The sequence below is a fragment of the Camelus ferus genome, chromosome 25 (genome assembly GCF_009834535.1).
Source record: "Camelus ferus isolate YT-003-E chromosome 25, BCGSAC_Cfer_1.0, whole genome shotgun sequence".
Taxonomy (NCBI): Eukaryota; Metazoa; Chordata; class Mammalia; order Artiodactyla; family Camelidae; genus Camelus; species Camelus ferus.
In genome coordinates, this window is record NC_045720.1 from 31,107,358 (window position 1) to 31,130,368 (window position 23,011).

Genomic DNA, 23,011 nt, shown 5'->3' on the forward strand with positions numbered 1-23,011 from the left:
TAGATGCTACTCTGTAACAGAAAATTCTACCATGTTATTAGTGCCATATGATGAACAATGTAAGTCAAATAGATACCTGAGGATATAAGAAAGGAAAAAAGAAGCCAGGTCTGTGACAATCTTACAGATTTGTAAACCATCAGTGAAAAGGTGATAGCTTAACTATCAGTATAGATAAGAGTACCCAGCAAAGCTATAAATATGAAGAACAGCTACCTTTAAAGAAAGGGCAGAAGAAAAGGAGCCCATGAAAGATATGCAGAAAAAGTAGTCACAATCCACAGAAAACAAACCAAAGGACAAACCAAAGTTGTCCAGAAGTTAAGAAAGAATTTCAAAAAAGAATCAATGAACAACATCAAAGATTAAAAGGTTTCCACTGGCTTTGCAATGAAGAGGTTTGTTTTCTTAATTAAGATGAAAGATATTTTAGCATTTTATATAAAAGGGGTTAAATAAGGAGGTTATAACTAATGAAACAAGTTCCTTAAAAACACAGCGTATAGCATGTAGTATGCACTCAATAAGTATTTGATTAAGGAAGGAAGGAAATGCATGAATGAATAAAAATGGCTCAGTCCTAAGCAATGACAGAAGACTGAAGACTTATTCTAGGTAAGGTAGATTCATTTGTTAAACAAATATTTACTGAATTAAATATATGTTAGACATTATTCTAGGATCCCGGGAGAGTGCAGTGAACAATATAAGCTCACTGCTCTCATGGAGCTTGCATTCCAGTTGTGGAAAGAAGGATAATAAACTATTAAGTAAATGACACATATCACATTGGTGGTGGTAAGCACTCTGAAGAACAATTAAGCAGAATAACAGAACAGGGGATGATGCTGCCACTTTAAGACAGAATAGAAAAAGCCTCTCAGACGAAATGACGTTCTGTAGAGACATAAGTCATGAAGCTACTTGGGAGGGAGGGTGGGAAGTGTTCTAGAAGGGGAATAGTAAGTGCAAAGACCCTGTAGCAAGAACATGATGGGATGGGAAGTTGTCAGTGCTTTCATTAAAGTAATAAGGAACTTGTATGCTGACAAGGGAAAAATCATCAGAAAACTTTGAGGAAAATGGTGTAAGTTTATGACAGCTTTTATGAGGGGTGGAAAGGCATGAAAGGAATTATAAAAAGTTTACAAAATTATCAATGAGGGCAAGAAGTCATTTTTTCCCCTAAAAAAAATTGTCAAGAACTTCAGAAAAGCTCAAATGTCAAAATGTTGAAATGATCCAAGGCTACATTTTCTTCCAAGAAATTGAGAACCTACAATATCCAAAAGAATTCATACAACTCAGTATCATAAAAACAATCTGATTTAAAAAAGGGCAGAGGACCTGAATAGACATTTTTTCAAAGAAGACGTACAGATGGCCAACATACACATGAAAAGATGCTCAACGTCACTAATCATTAGGGAACAGAAATCAAAACCAAAGTGAGTTAACATCTCACACTTTTCAAAATGGCTACTATCAAAAAGACAATATATAACAAATGCCTGAGAGCATGTAGAGAAAAGGGAACCCTTTGCACACTGTTGATGGGAATGTAAACTGGTACAACCATTATGGAAAACGGGATGAAAGTTCCTCAAAAAATTAAAAACAGAACTACCATATGATTCAGCAATTCCACTTCAGGGTATTCACTCGATGAAACAAAAACACTATTGGAAAAAAACATGTGCACCCCACTGTTGATAGCAGTATTCACGATATCAAAGATATAGAAGCAACCTAAGAGTCCATCAGTAGATGAATAGATAAAGAAAATGTGGTGTAGAAGGAGATCGAGATGGCAGAGTAGGAGGACACTGAACTTACCTCCTCCAGTGAACGCATCAAAAATACATCAACATGTTTAGAAACTCTCACTGAAAACAAAGTGGAGACTGGCAGAAAGGCTATTCTATAATCAAGACTGCAAAGAAAGATCCACAGGGAGACGAGCAGGAAGGGAAGACAGGCAATCAGGTGGAGACCCATACCTCTAAGAGGGGACACACCAGAGGAAGGGAATATCAAGGGCTTGGAAGTCCTTCCTGGGGAGTGAGAGGTTCAAACCACATGTTGGGCACCTCAGCTCCTAGAACCCGACACTAAAATGATGAGTCCCCCATTGATGGAAAACCAATGGGACTTAATGGAAGGTTGTAAGAAAACAAGACTCCACTCTTGACGAATGTGAGCACACACTTGGTAACTCCCTGGAACAAGGCAGAAGAGAAGACTGAGAAACCTATACTTTGAAAACTATAAAACACCGATGAAGGAAAATGAAAATGATACAAAGAAACAGAAAGATATCCTTTGTTCATGGATTGGGGGAATTAATATTGTTAAAATGCCCATATGTCCAAAGCATTCTTACAGATTGAATGTAATCACTATCAAAATACCCATAACAATTTTCACTGAATTAGAAAAATTTTTAAATTTGTATTAAACCACAAAAGACCCTGAATAGCCAAAGCAATCTTGAGAAAAAAGGACAATGCTGGAGGTAGCATGTGCCCCAGCTTCAAATTATACCACAAAGCTGCAGTAATCAGAACAGTATGGTACAGGCATAGAAACAGCCACATATATCAGTGGAGTAGGACAGAGAGCCCAGAAATTAATCGATGTAGTTATGGTCAATTAATTAGTCTAGGGCAAAGGAGGCAAGAACACACATGGAGAAAAGATAGTCTCTCCATTAAGTGGTGATGGGGAAATAGACAGCTACATGTACAAGAATGAAATTAGGACATTTTCCCACAACACATTAAAACATAAACTCAAAATGGATTAAAGACCTAAATGTAAGACTGGAAACCATAAAACTCCTAAAAGAAAACATAGGCAGAACACTTTTTGACATAAATTGTAGCAATATTTTTTTGGATCTGTCTCTGAAGGCAAAGGAAACAAAGGAAAAAAATAATAAACTTAAAAGCTTTGCACTGCGAAGAAAACCATCAAAAAAATGAAAAAACAACCTACTAAATGGGAGAAAATATTTGCAAATAATACGTCTGATAATGGGTTACTGCAAAATGTATAAAGAGCTCATAAAACTCAACATCTAAATAACAAACAACCAGATTAAAAAATGGGCAGAAGACCTGAATATTTTTCCAAAGAAGACATACAGATGGCCAATAGGCACGTGAAAAGATGTTCAACGTTGCTAATGATTAGAGAAATGCCAATCAAAACCACAAAGAGATTATCACCTCACATCTATTGACCACAAATAACAAAATGTTGGGAGGATGTGGAGAAAAGGAGAAAATTCCCACCTGGCACACTATTGATGGGAATGTAATTTGGTGCAGCCACTATGGAAAACAGGATTGGTTTTCCTTAAAAAACTAAAAGTAGAAACACCATGTGATCTAGCAACTCCATTCTCAGATCCAAAGAAAATAAAACACTAATTTGGAAAGATACATGCATCCCAATGTTCACAGCACCATTATTTACAATGGCCAAGTTATGGAAGCAACCTAAGTGTCCATCAATAGATGACTGGATAAAGAAGATCTGGTATATACAGATACAAACATACACACATATATACAAACATATACACACACAATAAAAAATTCTGCCATTTGCAACAACAGAGATCAATCTGGAGGGTATATATTTAGTGAAATAAGTCAAAGACAAATACCGTATGCTATCACTTATATGTGGATCTAAAAAATGAAACAAAGTAGTGAATACAGCAAAACAGAAACAGACTCACAGATATACAGAACAAACCAGGAGTTACTGGTGGGGAGAATGAAAGGGGAAGAGGCAGGTACAAATTACTGTGTATAAAGAAATAAGCTACAAGGATACATTATACAGCATAGGGAATATAGCCAATATTTTAAAATAATTTTAGATCACATATAATCTAGAAAAAATACTGAATCACTATGTTGTACACCTGAAATTAATTATAAACCAACTACATGTCAGAAAAGGAAGATGTGGTTATACACAATAAAATATTACTCAGACACTTGTGACAACCTGAATGGACCTAGAAGGTATTATGCTAAATGAAATAAATCAAACAGAGAAAGATAAATATCATATGATTTCACTTATATATGGAATCTTAAAACAGAACAAACAAACATAACAAAAAAGAAACAGACTGATAGATACAGAGAACATACTGGTGTCTGGCAGAGGGGTAAGCGTTGCGGGATGAGAGAAGAAAAAGGTGAAGGGGATTAAGAGGTACAATCTTCCCAGATACAAAATAAATAAGTCATTGTGATATTACATTACAGCATAGGGAATATAGTCAATAACACTGTAATAAATGGTGACAGATGGTAACTAGACTTACCATGTGGTAATTTCATTACACATAAAAACATCAAATCACTATTTTGTACACCTGAAACTAATAATAGTATTGTAAGTCAATTATACTTCAACTGAAAAACAAAACAAATTGAGAATCTACCAGAGCATGCAACTACACATTTATTTATTACACACAGTGTGTGTACTGGACGTGCTTAAAACTCTACATGACCACCACACTCACAGTCTTCCTCTGTATAAAGCAGTCAATGGGTAATTCTTTTTGCTAAGTCACAATGCATTGTGCTGCCTGATTGCTGATGGGGCCAAACTAAAGAGACGTCCAGGCTAAATATGAGGAAAACTAGTAGCCCATGAAGTGACCTAACAGAAGAAGGGGAATCAGATGAGATTTACAATTCTGGTAGAGTGAGGAGCTTAACAAACCCTCTACCCAAGAATAAACTATAAATTTGGACACACTTGTTACAAGGGAAAAAACAAAAGTATTTCAGCACTGTGGAAATCAAAGAAAGACATCCAACAGCCTGCAAAGGATTTACACTTAAAAAACTGTTGAACTTTGGGTAAGAAGAGTTAGAGTTTGTGGTGTTCTTGTATGAGGCCACACTGATCTCCCCCAGGGCTTGCTCAGTGTGGATGCTGTGCCAGGAGAAGGCAGGTCACAAGGACTGGAGGCACTGGTGGCATGGTCAAAAAGAGGTCACTTGACTTGTAGTGGTGAACAACCAACACTCCCAGAAGTGGGGTCAGTGAAATGATGATCTCAGTCATGGCTGAACAGGGAGGGCCAACAACTCTGCTAGCCTGAGACTGTGGATATGACTGGGGCAAGCACACTCCTGACTGTGGTGGCACACAAGCACAGTGAATGCAGAAGAACAGAGTTATCTGGATACTCCCAAACAACCCTGAGACTGTGCATTTGTCTAGAGGACTTGTGGAAAGGCTCAGAGGGGAGTATAAGTGTGGCAGATATGAAAATGAACAGAACAGTGAAGGCACAATCTTATGCATACAGACATCTATTAGTAGAGGACAAAAGCCTTATTTGAGAACTAACTCTGTTCGATTTGGGGATTTTGGCTGACCACTAAGATAAGAAAACACAGTGATACCTAAAAAGCCAAGGATAAAAATAAAACCAAGAATAATAAGAATAAAACAAAACTGAGCTGAGACATCAGTGGTCACACAGTTGGGGAGAAACAGATTTAGCTCAAGGAAATTAATTTACAAAGAAGCATAAATACATAAAAGAACAACAACCATCAGGGGAAAAAGAATACACACATTAACACACACACAGAGCTAAAATCCTCAAAATTTTAGACAAATACTGAAATAGGAAAGTGTGCCCTATTCCTAGGGAAAAAATGCAGTCAATAAAAACTGTCACAAAGTGTCAACAGATGTGGCATGAAGTGCAACAAAAGATGGCATTTTTTAATAAGGAAAAACATAAGGAAACATACAGAAAAACATAAAAGAAAAATATTTTTTAAAATTCAAGAAAAGTATGACAACATGAATCAATAATCTCATAAGGAGAAAGAAAATACAAAAAAAGAACCAAGTCAAAATTTAAAGTAGACAAATAAAATGATTGAAATTTAGTAGAGAAGCTCAATAGCATATTCATGACGGCAGAAGTGAAAAAAATCAATGAACCTAAAAACAGATGAACAGAAATTATATAACTTTACTAGGGAAAAAAACCAAAAGGAGACCAGTAAAAACAAATCATCCCCAGCTGCCTATGGGAGGGAGAAAGATGTCCATGCTGAAGAAATGTACTTGGAGACTATATTCAAGCCCACTCAAGTAAGCATCCAACACTCCCCATTATATACAAACAAAATGGATAGCTAATGCTGTTAGGATCTTCGGGATCTAGAAAAACAGGCAGGGAACTTGGGGTCATTGAGGTAGTCAGGGAGAGCAGTCAGGACAAAAGTTGTCTAGAGCCCAGAGACAGTGGTCTCCCCAGGGTCCTGGTGCCACTCTCACTCCTTCTGCCATGAAAAGGTCTGCACAACAAACCCTTCCTTGTTGGCACAGCAGAGGAGCAGCATCAGCCATCCAACAAGCCCAAGCGAAGAGCCTACTGGCAAGGATGACATCTAGGAAGACAAAGCCATCAAGTCCTTTAATCAAAGCCTAAATAAACTCTTAGAATTTGGCACAGGTCAGATATCCAAAGACAGCATTTCTTAGAAGCTAGAGCTACAAGCCTTTAAATCCCCCACTGGCCTGTGGAATCTACTGTAGTGCCCCACCCCACCCCACCAACCCCACTTAGGTAGGATAAATACACTTTCGATACCTGTGTGTTCTGCTGACAGGTGAATAAAACTCCAAGATTGGAACAATAGGTGTGTTAATACCACATATTGTCCTTAGAAGTCTTGTGGCATTAACGGAAGGGACAAACTCAGTCGTGGACATGAAGGTACCCTCCCAGGACCTCCTCTAATCAGCCTGTAAGAGAGCCAGCCCAGGATCTCTGTACTCCACAACATGCCCCAGAGTGGGGCTTACCTTTGCACCTCCCTCTGCCTGCACAGCATGCTCATCTTTAACCTTTTCTGTAACTCAGAGACATCTCTGGGACTTTCACACAGCTCCTGTCAAAACCACAAGCCAGTAACTATAAACTTTATTTTGACATCTTGCTTTTTGGGAATAATTACCCTGTACCTAAAATGTTAGCCTGTTTAGTGCTTGTCCAAAAAAGATGATAATAAAGTCAATGTTGCACATTCCTCAAAGTAAAAAGCAAACAAAAAAATTCATCCTGAAAAAAGCAAAATATACTGAAGAAAAATTGACAATCTCAGAGACATGAGGAACATCAAGTGTACGAATGTAAATGTAATAGAAGACTCAAACTCAGAAAAGAGAAGGGAGAAAAGAGCAGAAAAATATTTGAAAAAATAATGGCTGAAAAATCCCCGAACTGATGAATAACATTAGTACATACATCCAAGCACCTCAACCCAAGCCCAAACAGGATGAATATTGAGACATAAATACCTAGATATATTATAATCCGATTGTTGAAAACTAAAGAACAATAAAAATCCTTAAAAGGAACAAAAGAAAAATGACTCATTACATAAATAGTGAAAAATCAATATGCTTAAAAGCCGATTTTATGTGAAACAATGGGTTCAGAAGGCCGTGCAAAATCACATTCAAATACATGAAAGGAAGTAATAAACTGCCAACAAAGAACTCTACATCCAGAAAAACTATGTAACAAATATCAAGGTGAAAAAAGAACATTCTTTGACTAATAAGGGCTGAGAGAATCTACTGCTAGCAAAGCTGCCTTATGAGTAGTACTAAAGTCAGTTCTTCAGGTGTTAATTCAAACCCACAGGAAGAAATGAAGGCAATGGATGTGACATATAAGTGGGTTAATATGAAAGATTCTATGAACATATTATTTCTCATTTTTCCTCTTACGTACTTTAAAAGGCAGTATACTATACAGAGCAGTGACTGTAACAGTGTATTGCTGGGTTATGATACGTGGAGATGTACATACATGTGAATAGAAAGGAACAGAGAGCAGAACTGCGTTAAAATAAATTTTCTGTAAATTACCAGAATTAAGTTAAAATATATCTAAGATAGAATGTGATAAATTCAGATGCATAATATAATCTTCTAGAGCCACCATTAAATAATAAATAGTAAAAAGAACAACAGAGAAAACGAAATGATATGCTAAAATACACATTTAAAACAAAGAAGATGTTAAAAGAGAAACAGAGCAACAAAAAATAAGAAAGATAACACAGCAAATGACCAACTTAGTTAAAATATATCAACATTACATGAAATATAGATGGTCTAAACACTCCATTTATAAATAAGGGATTGTCAGACTGAAAAACTATACCCACAAAAAGTTAGAGTAGCTATAAAAAATAACAAATAAAATAGATTTAAGAAATTATGTATTACATATGCATGACTGGGACATTGTGTTCAATACCTGAAATTGACACTGCCAGAAAAATGTAGACTAAAATCCCTCAAGAATGTAGATTAAAAAAATAAAAAAGCAAACTATGTTCAGCATCAAATAAAGAAAGGATATATTACAACCAATCAGCATATATATACCAAAATACAAGATTAGTTTAGCAATTATTTATGTAAAATTGATTAATTACTGCATTAATAGCATAAAGTAGGGAGAAAACAAACCTGATCATCTCAGCAGATCCATATGAACACTGATAAAATCCGAAACACCTCATGGTAAAAAGTCTCCATAAACTAAGAATAAAGTGGATCTTCCTCAACCTGATGAAGGGCCTCTATAAAAAATCCACAGCTACTATCATACTTAATAGTGAAAGTTTAAATCCTCTTACTTTCAGATGGAAATGGATGCAAGAAATGTCAATCTCATATAAAATGTCCATGATAAAACAGTAAAAGAAAAAACAAGACTGTAAAATTTGTCAGGCATTATTATCCTAACTGTATAATGAATATAATCATTTTACACAATAAATATTATATATGTATATATCACACAAAATTGAAAGATTAAACATTGGGAAGAAATTTTTAAAAATCAAAATGTTAAAAGTGGTTATCATTGATTTTTATTTTCTACTCTGTATGTTTCCTGCTTTTCAAATTTCCTTTAATGAGGGCATTATGCTAAGTTAGGTAAGTCTGACAGAGAAAGACAGATACCATATATATCACTTGTGTGCAGAATCTAAAAACATCAAACTCAGAGAAATAGAAGAATGGTGGTTATCAGGGATTGGGGGTAGGGGAAATGGAGAGATATTGTTAAAGGGTTCGAACTTGCAACTAGAAGATGAGTGAGACTTGAAGATCTGAAGCACAGCATAGTGATTACCGTCAACTACACTATATTATGTACTTCAAAGTTGCTAAGAAACTAGATCTCACAAAAAAGAAATTATGTAACCTGATAGAAATACAGCTAACACCACAGTGATAATCATATTGCAATACATAAACGTATCAAATCAGTATGTTGTATACTTTAAACTTATACAACTTTACATGTCAATTATTTCTCAATTTTAAAAATTCCCTTTAATGAGAATGTGTTACTATGGTACCATTTAAAAACCGTATTTTTAAGATTTTATGCCAATGTAAATTATATAGTTTATTTTTAAAGGATGAGCAGGAAAAATAAAATGGCATTATCAGATCTGCCATATTAATAGTTGTTTTTAAAATAAATGTGTGTTAGAGGGGTGAAAATGCAAAACTGATTAACAAGAAATAAAGCAGGGTCCCTCGTCCAGCCTAAGTCACATAACCTAAACAAATGACTGAGTAGGACAGATGTAGCTACTGAAAAGAGAATAATATCTATAGCAATTATATATTAAATACTTTTAGGCTGTTCAATAGCTTAATTTCATTCGTAAGACATATATGATGGCACCCAAGAGATTTGTTTAATAACAACAACATTAAGAACAAATCTGAAACTCTCTTCTGAACTTTCTCTTTTCCCCAGGGAATCTCATTTTCATACGGTTTAAGAATTAAAGTCAAAGACACTGAGTAAAACTGGGGAAAAAACATCTATTGCAATAGTACGTCACCATCTTTCAGAACAAGGAAAAATTATGATAATCAAACTATGTTGTTGTTTTTTTTAAATCTGTATTGGAACAGTACACATGAACCACTGAGGTGACCAGAATTACAAGGAAAAATAGCCCTCATGTTCTTCATAGATGTTCAACAACTTTCACATCAGTGTCTATCAAAACTAAATCCAACAACAGCAGAATTTTAATTTATAAATGATCTCAATATTCCATCTCTGTCAAAATATTTTATAAAAGTCACAGGCAACTCTTTCAAAGAAGGAAAAACAAACCACTGCTAGACACAGTGTAGAAACCCATCTGCTCAGAGGTGTGAGGTGGATGCAGCAAATTACATCTGTAAGCCTCACTGCAAATGCTCTCTAATGAAACTCAAGATGTTGATTTTGACCCAAACACCCTACACAGATTGGATCTGGCTATATTAGAGAGCATCTCTCCCTTTCCAGGGCAATTGAAATCAGATGACACATTTCAACAAACAGTTCCTCATTTTGAACTTTAGAAGTCCAAGTTCAGCACAGAAGAAGCCTCAAATCTATAATGAGAACCCATTTTGTTCATCCTACTGATCATCTTTGTAATGTTAGAGGGTTTTTTAAAAATTTTGTTCATATCATAATGACTAGTTCACTATACCTTGAATGTAAACAACTGGTTAAAAAATTAAGGATTTAATAGAAATTTAGAACACCAGAATGATAACCAAACAAAGCCAAACACAAAGAGCATGAGAAAACTGACTTCACAGAAGCCTTGAGGACAAGATAAAAAAAAAAAAAAAAGCAAAGAAATAAAAAAGTTTTAATTGGAAACATGGTCTTCATAATCACCAGAGTCAAATGATGAAATATCACAATTTTAACTAAAAATTCAAAGTTGTTTTCTATAGTAGAATACAGACAATGAGTCACTGAGTTCCATTTTGATTAAATTATCCTGGCTTGGTTTCTGTTGTTTGCAACCAAAGAATATCAAGATATATATATACATCTAGGCACCATCCTCTCTCTTCTGTCTTTCTCAAATAATTTTTTAAGACACTGTAAATCTATTATATCAATTCTTCACTTTCTGTTTAGTCATTAGGCCACCATCAGCCAACATGCATTAATGCTACTCCTCTGAAAGTACTGTGATAAGAGAAACCAATCATGCCAAATTGTCAAATTCCTCTCAACACCTTTTAGTCCTCCTGTTATTGGGCATCTCTCCTACATTTAAAAGACTGAATCATTTGTCTTCCATGATACTACTGCCTCGTGGTTCTTCCCGTACTTACCTCACACTTTATTTGCAGTTTCCATCATGGATTATTTTTTCTTTTCATCCAACAGGCATTAGTGTTCCCCCTTCTTCTATCTGGATTCTACTTATTTATCTCTGTACAAGTGACTTTGGGTGATCACATTTTTCTTCATGGTTTTCTCTATCATTATGTATCTTTAACAATGATTCCTCTTTTAAAATCTAGACCCATTTATGCAACAGCTCATTAGATATATTTACAGGAATGCCCCACGAACACTTCACAGTATGACCCAATGGAAATTCACCCTTCCTATCTTCCAAAACTAAACCTTTTTCTTTATTTGTAATCATAATAGTAACCATATAAACATGCACACAGGCATCCAAGCTAGGAACCATAAAGTTATTCTACATATTTACTTCTCCTTTACTATCCATAACTAATCTAGTCACAGAGTTTTGCCAATTTTCTGTTAACCTCAAGTATTTCTCTATTCTTTCTCATTTTCTCCATCGCTATCACAATTCTGATTCTGAAAGTCATGTTTTTAGACAACTATAATAGCTACCTGCAATATCCAACTCATTTCCCTGCCTCCAGTTTTCCTGCCTTCCCTTGCATCCGTGCCCAACTCCAGCCCCCACCACATCTAACCTCTACACTTACCAAAAAACATTTACTGAAAAAATGAGCTGAATATAGCAACAGTATCACAGAAACAAAGTAGAAAGGAGTATAATCAGAAGGTGGTAGAGATTTAGACACATTTATAATCTAGCTGAACATGAATGACTGAAAATATTTATCGACATTCTGAAATCAGCAAAATGACAGTGAGAGAAAAAAAAGCATTGTAAATCAAAATGAATATGAGAACAGGAAAGGACAAAACAGCAGATAAGGATTATCAACAAATTTTTAAAAATGGAAAGATAATAGATAAGCAGCAAATGATAAGGCCCAGAGCAGTAAACTATAAAGGATCAATCTGCTTCATGACATCCAGCCCTCAACAGGTTCTAACACTCAAATATACTTGAAAAAGAGAATACAGAAGTGACAGTGAAACCAGGAGGACAGGTTGAAACTTGAAAATGAAGAAATCTCCCAATTCTTTCTCCATATATGCCTGGGTGTAAAGATAAAGAGTAAACTACTCTTTACACATATGCACGAAAGGGTTACACACAAATATTTTCAAAAATGGCCTTTCAAATGACGAATAAAGATATATTTATGGTCCTTCAATAAGAAGTTAATACCTATAGTTTTTTAATGTCTAAAGAAGTCTTAAATATCTTGAAGTAATCCCATTTCCTCAGGATAGGTTTGGCCAATGAGGATGACCAGATGGTTAAAAAAATTGTTTCAACTTTAGGTTTCAATGTTGATTATACAGTCATTCTATATTCTCTTAGGGAGTATGAAAAATAGACTTTAGAAGTTTCTATTTAACTCTAGTCCTCTCCATCTGTTCTATCATTTTTTAAAGCTGAAAATAAACTAAGATGTTGTCTCAGTTCTAGAAAAAAATCAGAGAATATAATAACACCTTATGCTTTAAAGATGGAGACTTCTGTAGTTCTTAAGTCACTCATAATATATTGGAAAAAACAAGATAAGAATAAAATAATTTACCATATGAAAATGACAAACAGTTGAATTTGGCAGGAGAGTTGTAGGAATAAGAGGGATTTAAAATGAGTACTGAAGAGAAAAAGAATATAGGGTAGTATATATCAGTCCTTTCATGAAATTCATTAGAGAAAAGAGGGTATAAAATTGTCATAACATCTTTACATCATTGAAGGATTCTATTTCCAGAATCATGGTAGATTTAGTGCCCTGAATGACCCTTATGCTAAAAACAAATGAAAATGATGGAATATATTTATAAAATATTTATGTGTAACACATATTATGATTAAAACATAATTGTTTATACACACACACAGAGTATGTCCTTAAGTTCATTAATGGGTAAAGTAAGGATTATTAAGGCCAAGGAATGAGAGAAGCCAGAAAATCACAGATAAGCAAAACAAACCACTTGAGACATTTCAAAACTGGTGAACCTGAACATCCTTGTTCACAAGTAAGGTTGATTAAAGATAAAGTTGGGGGCCAATTTGCAGTGTAGAATCTAATCATATAATAGGCTTATATGCAAAAGATTTACAATAGTAATATTAGGGTAAACTAGAAAGAAAACTGCCCATTTCTCTGCTCCTCACATGACCCTATTAAAACTCTCCCAGAAAACTGAACCTCGAACAGAGGAAAAAAAAAAAAAAAAAAACTCAAAACCACAAGCCAAGCCTCGTAAGAGGTTGTAACTTGAATTTTTATTATCTGAGTGGCATAAAAACCTCTAACAAGGAATTTTGTTTCAAGTTGTCTTGAACTGGTAATACTTCCAGTGTATCCGAAGTAAATTCAATCATGCATAGAAAGAAGCTTTCAGCTAGCCTTCAAAAAATGTCCAGAGAGAAATTTCCCACAAGGAATCCTAGGCATAGGAGGCAAGAGTCAACAGGAATTAGACAATAATATGAAATAAATGATTCATATATCAAGAAATAAAAGAAAGCCTTGAAAATAATGAATAAAAAGTGAGGAGTTTTAAAAATCAATCAAAATATAAAGAATATCATAAGTAAAATTTAAAATTTAATAAAGTGGCGTGAAGCTCAAAACCAGGAAAATTAATTGATGGTTTTAGATGTCAAGATGCAGTTTGAATCTGAAGAAATAAAGGTTCGCAAGGGACTAGAGGAGATCTCCTGGGTGCTGACAGTATTTTTGATCTTGATTCAGATGCTGGCAACATGAGTAGGTCTTTTTTATAAAATGTATATGAGAATTCTATAAAATTCTATAAAAGTTTATTCATAAAAATTCAATGAATAACGTTAACAGCATATTAGACATAACTTAAAAAAATAATGAAATGGAAATCATATTAAAGAAATTACTCAGAATGCAGGTCAGCAAGTTAAAGAGATAAAATACAAAAAGTACAAAGGACAGACAAGAAAGATACAGTAAAAAGGGGAAAAATTCAAAACTACATGTAAGAAAAATAAATAAATAAATAAATAAACAAACTACACGTAAGAGAGAATAAGGCAGCAGCAGCATCTGAAGAGATAATGCCAGAAAACTTGTACAACTCATAAAAGATACCAATATATTAAAACTTTTTTGTGTGTGGGGAGAGGGAGGTAATGAGGTTTATTTATTTATTTTTAGAGGAGGTAGTGGGGACTGAACCCAGGACCTCATGCATGCTAAACATGCACTACCACTTGAGCTGTACCTTCCCCTTCATGTTAAACTTTAAAACACAAAGATTTTAAAAATTCTTAAAGCTACCAGAAAGAAAGGTCAAAATACCTTCAGGGAAACACAAACTGAAAATGGATCTCAAAATTAAGTTTGCTAACAGCATATCATAACAAAAAGGCAGAAGGAAAACGATCTGAGGACTATAAAAAATAATATAAATATAACGTAAAATAAAAATATAAACGAAGGACTGAGCTGTAAGAGGGAATGACCAGTAAGGTACTAGTATTACGAGTCAGCAAATATGGCCATGACTCAATCTTGGCTATCAGATTTTGTGAATAAAGTTTCACAGAAACAAAGTCACGTTAGTTTACTGACATACTGTCTACGGTTGCTTCTGAACCACAGAGCTGAGTAGTTGCAACAGAAACCACATAGCGGATAAAACTGAAAATATGTTCTGTCTGGCACTTTACTAAAGTTTTCCAACCCCTGCCCTGGTTATATATATGTAATAAATATAAGCAATTATTTTTTAAAGTGATAACCAGTTACTCCAGAGACAATAATTGAATTAAAGCATTTTAAGACCTGTGTGTTATTCAGGAGCAGAGCAAATAGCTTGACTTACTGCATAATTAATAAGTTAAATAGGCAGCTTAACATTTCTCGGACTAGAGCTGACTTTGAAGAGTGATAATTTCTAAGATTGAACAAAAAAAAGAATTGCTAGAAAGTAATTTCCAATACAGCAGGGAAAAAATAATTAAATTAATATATATTACAGTATAAAGGAAATAATTAAATTGATAATTAAATAAAACAAATAGTTAAGATAGTGAAAAGACAATGGGAGAAAATATTGGCAAATGATATATGTGATAAGAGTTTAATATCACAATATGAACTCTTACAACTCAACAATAAAGAGACGAATAATTCAACTAACGAGTGGGCAAAGGATGTGAATAGAAGAGGAAAATACAAAACAAGATCTACAAATGGCCAACAAGCACATGAAAAGATGCTCAACATCATTAGTCATTAGGGAAATGAAAATCAAAACTAGGAGACACCACTTTACGCCCAATGGGATGACTGGAACCAATAAGATAGACAGTAACAAGCAGTGACACAGATATGAGTAAATTAATATTATAAATCAACTATACTTCAATAAAAAGATGTGAATAAATTAGAACCTTCACACATTGATGTGGGATTATAAAATGACACAGGTATTTTGTAATTTGTCAATTCCTCAAAAGCTAAGTATAGAGCTCAAAATGACCTAACAATTCTACTCCTAGGTATGTATGTAAGAAAATAAAACACATGTCCATGCGAAAACATACACAAGAATGATCACAGCATCATTATTCATAATAGTCAAAAAGCAGAAACAACCCAAATATCCACCAAATAATGAATAAAGAAAACACAGTATCCCCATAAAATGGATGATCAGTCACCCATAAAAAGGAATAAAGACATGTATGCTATAACACGAATCAACCTTGAAATTTTATGGTAAGTGAAAGAATCCAGTCACAAAAGACCACATATTTTTTATTCCATTCATATGAAATGTCTAAAATAGGAAAACTCATAGACACAGAAAGACAAATAGTTCAGAGGGACTGTGGAGAAGGGAGATTAAGGAGTAATGATATACCAATTCTTTTTAAGGTGATAACTGTAAATATACTGAAAATCATCTAAACGTATACTTTTAAAGGAAGAATTTTACAATATGCAAATTTTAGCAATGAGTTTTAACAAAAAGTCAAGGTACAAACTGTTTTAATTTTACAAAAATTATTCCATAGTTTAAAAGAAAAGGGGAGGGGGAGCATGCCCCAGCTAACTTTGAGGCTAGCATATCCTTGATACGACATGCAACAGCTGTTGTGATAAGAAATAATTCCCTATAACCAAAAGTCAGTAGCAAAGAACAGATTTGTCCAATATGCTACAGCAACGACCAAGACAAAGAGCACATGAGAAAAGCTCTAAAGAAATTCCTTCTAACTCTTAGAACTCCATGATCTTATGATAATGTATTCATATTATTAAGTACAAATGTTAATTTGTGGCAGTAAAATCTTGCGTACTTTTGATAATTCTAAGAAAACTAGATTTCAATGGAAATGTCAATAGAGAAAAGGAGAGAGAAATCGACATCAAGTCAAAGTCAAAAACTGCACAGGCTGTATCTGCTTTTCAGTAACAGTATGTGTGGTAACCTGAATGATATCACGACTCAGACACTTACATTCTAATAATATGAACAAGGTGTTGACCTATTTAGCACTGTCAAAAATTTGAGGCTTGTTATTAAAATATAGATTCACATTATTTACTTTGTGACTCAAAACTTTCCCAAGTTCACATACTTTTTGAAATGAATACGTCGAAGTTCAAAAGGGTATGAATCTGCAACTAAAAATACTGCAACATCAGAAATCATGTATTTATTGAAGAAAGAGCCATGGCTCCAATCATTGCACAACTGTCTACTTCATTTAAATAAATGAGTAATCTAGAAATATATTATGCTTGATGTAAACAATATAGTCATTTGTCTATGTATTTATAATATATCCATTCATAACTCAAGTGGGTTAAATTAAGATCAACTTACTTATAATTCTTAGTTCAGCCTAATGCAAACATCTGAAACCAACTGTCTTCTTGAGCTAATTTTATCTATGTTTAGCATTTCAGTGACTATACTATACTGCATATGATCTTTTGTAGATAGTCTGTATATGTGTGTGTGATTAAAGGATATGGCTATCAATAAACATCACTTACCTCATTTACTTTGGACAGCTCTCATTTTAAATCTACGTAATAGATCACTTATTTCATTTTCATGTAGTTCTTCTAATGAGAAGACTGATTTACAGATGCACTGGCATATTAAAAAAACAATAAAACTAAAACTATCAGTATAAAATATAATAACCCTAGGAAGACTTTTTAAAAGATGTACCTTCTTCAAGGATGGGTCGTGGGATGACAAATGGAATGTCCTGAAGAGGTTCCATGTACTTGTGGCCAGCACTAACAATCTTTATTTGCGGCAAACAGAGGACAAGCGTTCCTGGCATGCTGGTTTGTCCATGGTACCAACTTCTTACTGTTCCAGGAATGTCACCAGATACAATTGTGCTTGGGGAAGGCAAGCTATCATTTGGGACGAACACACAACAAGACTGTACTTCAAGCTAGGGAAAAAAAGCAGAATCAAAATATTTTGGATCAGATCATATTTGAGAGTAAATGTATCCTCAAAGACCTAATATCTTTACCAGAGTACAGAGGCAAGCCAAAAAAGAAAGTGCCCCATACTTATGTCTTTATGAGTTACTTCTACTAAAGAATATAACAAACACTTGAAAAGGTGTTGTTTCTCGCTATAAAGTTGATCAAAAGAGCACAGTGACATGAAATGAAAACATATCTGCCTTTCCACAGTTCTTTCCAAGAAACATGATTGAGTAAGAAAATGTGCTGGCATAGAAGGTGAGAAAATCCTCCTCCTTTTGCAGTTCATTAGGTTTTGTTAACACCAGCTAAGGCCTTAGGACTGACTAGCATTTTATTGCTCTTACTTTAAAAAATTAAAAAAAAAAACACAAACAGCTATTTCTATGTGAATTTGTCCCTTCCTTTTTACTTTATGACTGAAATATAAGAAAAAATGTGTACAACATTCAATTATATCTCTAGACAAAAATTAAAGAATATGTCTATGACATACATAGTAATGAAGAAAATTCAAGAGACTTAAAAATCAGTGCATTAGTCCTTACTTTTATCATACTTCAAATTATTACCTAAATTGTAATTTCATGTGAAATTTTTATGTTCCCGTATCCCCAGTATAGTTACTTAGGTTGCCAGGACCTTGTAGAGTTCAAATAAGACTAAGTAAGATAAAATCAAAAACTGAATACATCATGAGTTCTTAACTCAAAAGCAATGTAGGTTGAAGCCTATTAGTCTCAGTTAGCTCTTTTACAAGGTAATATTCTGTACCTGGTTAGTAAACTGCCCAAACAGCCTAGCATACTTAAATCATTTTTAAAAAATTACAAAATATGACCTGTTCTATAAAACATTTGGCATACAAAAGTATTATCTGTTTTTATCTAATAAAAACTAAAATTTGTTTGATAAATGCTTGCATATTCTAGCAAATTAAAATAACAAAGAGACTATATTTTATAAAAGATAACTAAGAATATGGTAATATACCTTCTCTTGGAGCTAATATATTCCTTAGCGAGAGCATATATAACAGGTCTGGAATTTCTTGATAAGATAATTTGCCAGTCTTATAAATAAGCAAACTTACTCATCTTTCCTTCAACATTTCTGTACATGTACAAACTGATGAATTTTGTGAAGAAAAATAGTAATATATTATTTTGCAAAAATAAATACACTGGTTCATGGAGTATGAGAATTTTTCATTCAAGAATTTCATCTTGTAGCTTAAGCGTGTATATGTTAAGTGATTTAAGAACACAACATTTTTAACTTCTGAAATAGAAGTGTATATTGTCTAAGATGTATTACATTTATGTACGAAATATGAACTAATTCATTAGTGATGTGCACGTAGAAGGGTACAAGTTGAAGCGGCACACTGAGAGCGTACTCTCCTATACTAATTATGGTTATAGGGTCAAACTATGAAGAGTCAGTATTTAATAATCCATGTTAAGTATTGACCCTATGTTGAAAAATGCTTTCAACAATGTGAGATAATTAGGTTAATATGCCACCATACACAAATATATACATAGATGTCCTGAGAAACAAATCTCAATTGTGCCAAAACTTCCAAAAATCACAATATATTCCAAATTTCCATTAATTCAGAAATAAATTATTTAATCAAATTTAAACAGCCTCAGCAATGCATGCAGAATCAACAGCATATGAATCTGACGTATGTATACAGCAACTCCAAAAAATAAACAAATATATGTTGTGGGGTTCTTTAATGATAAGAAGCAAAACAAATACATAATCCAAATCGCTCAAACTTAATGATAAAGTTACATCTATTACATATACTAAAGATATCACAGAAATCTTTTTATACTTTAAAAATAACTGTTAAACTGTATGTCTAAAATTGTGGTTTTAATGTAAAATGTTGAGTGATTTATGTAAGTGAATATAAATCTGCAGCAGTAAATTTTGCGTTAATGTAAGGATCTGACAATCCAAGGGAAAGAAAATGAAGTAATCTGCCAGTAAGAAGTCCTCAAACTGGGGGTCAGATCATGTTCATGGAAACCATCTGGTTGGGACCCTCTGAGCCACACCAAACACAAATGATCTTTTAAAAAAATATCCTATTCATTAATCCATCACAGCTGCACTGAGTGTTACTTCATTTTTCCATGGCAACATCCTTTCTGTTTCACGGATCTTATTTCAGTTTTGGTAGCAACATGTTCTTTCGCCAATATTGAACACATTCATGTGTTAAAGTGAAGGGATTATTACAAATTCTTGAAGTAGAACCACCTCTATTTTGATTCCTACTAGGTCAAGGGCTACATACCTAAGTATCATATGCTGAGGATAAACCAATAAAGCAGAAATTATTTGGTATTGTTTTTAATAAATGAAATGATTCTTACGCATTCTGAAGTTCCAAGTTCCATTTTTTCTTAAGTTTCAAGTGCTGCTTGAAAAGATATATGGCACTGTGTACCCCTACCCTCCAGAAGTAAGGTTTGGTAAACTTGGATTTTTCTAATTTGTGTGCTACATAACTGCGATCATAACTCAGTTAAAAAGAGATTTTAGATAGGTTTCACTTATACATTAAGCTAAGCATTTTAATTAGCCCACCGTCCATCATACAGAATACTTAATATAAATGCTTTACCATAGTGTCTGCCCTTTAAATAATGTTCCTACTTCCCATTCCCAAAGTAACGTGTTTTCCTTTCTTCAAAACTTCAAACCTTAGTGATAATTATATGTAAAAAATTTATACAGAATGAAATGTTCTCAGTATGAATGTATTTTACTGCCTCAGGAAACAGTTTCAAGTAAAAAAAATATTAAAATGAAGAAGTATTGCAGGTTCTATTTTCACTCACTTTTTCTTTCTTTTATTTATGGATTCTTTAATGTCTACCATTAAGTGAGCTGGAAGTCAGGAATAGAGACAAAAGACAGAGTCCTAGCACTTAAGAACAAGAAGGTTTTAAAATGCTAATAGCCTTATATGATTTTCCCAGAACAAATCGCCAGCTCCTTTGACTGTTTTGTACTCTACAGTGTCAGCACGAAGTGTAGTACCTCCCATGTACTAGGTACTAAATAAACAACCGTTAAATAAGGGAACACAATCATTTTTATTAACATCAGATATTGATATTAATTAAAATAATTGTTTAATGCATGTTGTTCACCATTTCATTCCACAGAGACACCTCGTAGAGTAGTTAATAAAACTGACTTCTCAGCCACAGGAGTTCAACTCCAGCTGTGGAACCTCTGACAAGTTATTTAATCTTTCCATGACTTCAGTTTCCTCATCTGTAAATGGGGGGAAATCAGCTTTGATATAAAGATGCAACATATTAAGTACCACATAAATGTTTGCTGAATAAAGTCAATGAACATATTCTAAATATCCAATATATACTAGACCCATATATTAGCCTTTGTAGATTTATAAACGTTGCTCACAGTCTTTTTATTTTAAAACGCTTTTGCTTATGGTTTAGCTTTCTATGTATATAGAGGCCACCAAAATAAGCAGTATTATATTTGTACTACAAAACATATATAAACAATTGCTCAAGTCAATTTTTCTATTCTATAAATTTTTAATACATTATGAAAATATTTGGGGTATCTTCCTATGTAGTAGAAATCTGAATATACAAAATTTAGGGCATTAGTTAAAAACTTCAAAAGTGAACCGTGGTTGTCTTCTTTTCCACAGTGAGTATTATAAATCTCCACATTTTTCACATAAACATCAGTCAAGGGAAAACATGAAAAAACATTCCTATATTTGTATCCCAGACCTTCTCCTTCTAATGAACTAACCTGCAATTGCTGTCACTTTCTCAACGCCTATAAATAAAAATATGGCCCTGTGTGCAAATTTTAATCATTGAACATAAATAATTATTTTTATAATTAAGGTAACTGACAGTTGTTATGTCTAGCCTAAAACATCTACTCTTATTTAATCCTGGCAATAAGTCAGGAAGTTCACTGGCCTTGAGGATATTAAGAGAATAATGCAACATGATTACTGCATCACTGTTCATTCTCTATCTGTAACTTCCTGGGAGAGAAAATTCACTTGTTGTAGCTTAACTGGCTTATGGTAACGTGAGACACTTTGACATCCTCATCAAAATCACACAGAATGTGGTAAGTCATTTCCTAAAAGGAATAAAAGATTATTAGCAAAAGAAGGAGATAAGGATAAAAAATAGAGTCCATTATACTATACTGTCCACAATCAGAAGACTTCAGAAACTACAAAAAAACACCCAGGAAATGCCATAAGGCAGCAACATTTTCTTCAATGTAAAAGACAAGGAGACTGAGTTTGGCAAAAGCCAGGGTAATGTTATCCTTTATTACTGAATTCTAGGCCAGAGTAGTTCTATTTTGTCAACTACATGCCATTGACAATTATGTGATTCCAGAATAAAAATGTCACTTTTTTGAAGTATAATAGATAACATCTTTGCTGAGGAGCAGACAGACAAAAACTGCAAAGAACAATGAGTTTATGCTAATCTACTGTGAAGAGGGCCCCAAACTAAGTCCATATTAAAAAAAAAAGTTGTTCAATTTTTCAAGTTCTACATCTAGAACTATAAAATAATCCAACTACAATGATGTATAGAAGTTCTTTTTTCCACCATTTGAAGAATAGGTTGTTGCAAGTATTGTTTATGTCTCAATGCAATGTAAGTCTTTCTACCATAAGTTAAAAAGTACATGGGCTTAGCAAATATCAACTTGGGCCCCAAAATCAACTTTCCAGAGACTCTGATTCCAAACACATTTACTTGCTCAAACTTCCATTAAAAGAATAATCCTTTGATGGCTTTAAGTTGCGATGTTCTGTTTTATCTGATGACAACTTCCGGGCTTTCTTTTGTATGTTTTGGTTCATAGAACATCTTGGAAAATGGATTTAACTTTAAAAAAACCTCAGTTTTAGGGCCTGGATTTTGATCAAAATCTAGTTTTATCTTTAAACTTTTTCAGAATACATTAACATCTGGACATGTCTAAATATAATACAGGGCTGGGACTAGGGGTGAGGCAAGCAGGGCTCCTTGATCATATGCAAAATAACATGTATATATCATAGAGTACTCCTGTAATTAAATGTTAATTTGTATTCAATAAGCTTAGTCAAATGAGGGACATCAGACTAAACTGTATACTAAAAAATGGTTAAGATGGTAAATGTTACATGTGGATTTGGCCA

The 23,011-nt window shown here is 33.7% G+C and overlaps 1 protein-coding gene across 11 annotated transcripts in view; it reads right to left on the minus strand.

The window, feature by feature from the left end:
* Positions 1-23,011, minus strand: part of VPS13B (vacuolar protein sorting 13 homolog B) — a 627,764-nt gene that overhangs the window by 336,496 nt on the left and 268,257 nt on the right. For all 11 annotated transcript variants that reach the window (XR_004315275.1, XM_032468222.1, XM_032468224.1 and 8 more), the window contains one exon: positions 17,501-17,735. Coding sequence is in view for 10 of the 11 variants with exons in the window: in XM_032468222.1 (XP_032324113.1) it covers positions 17,501-17,735 (235 nt within the window). In the remaining variant the exon portion in view is untranslated. The remainder of the gene's footprint in view (positions 1-17,500; positions 17,736-23,011) is intronic.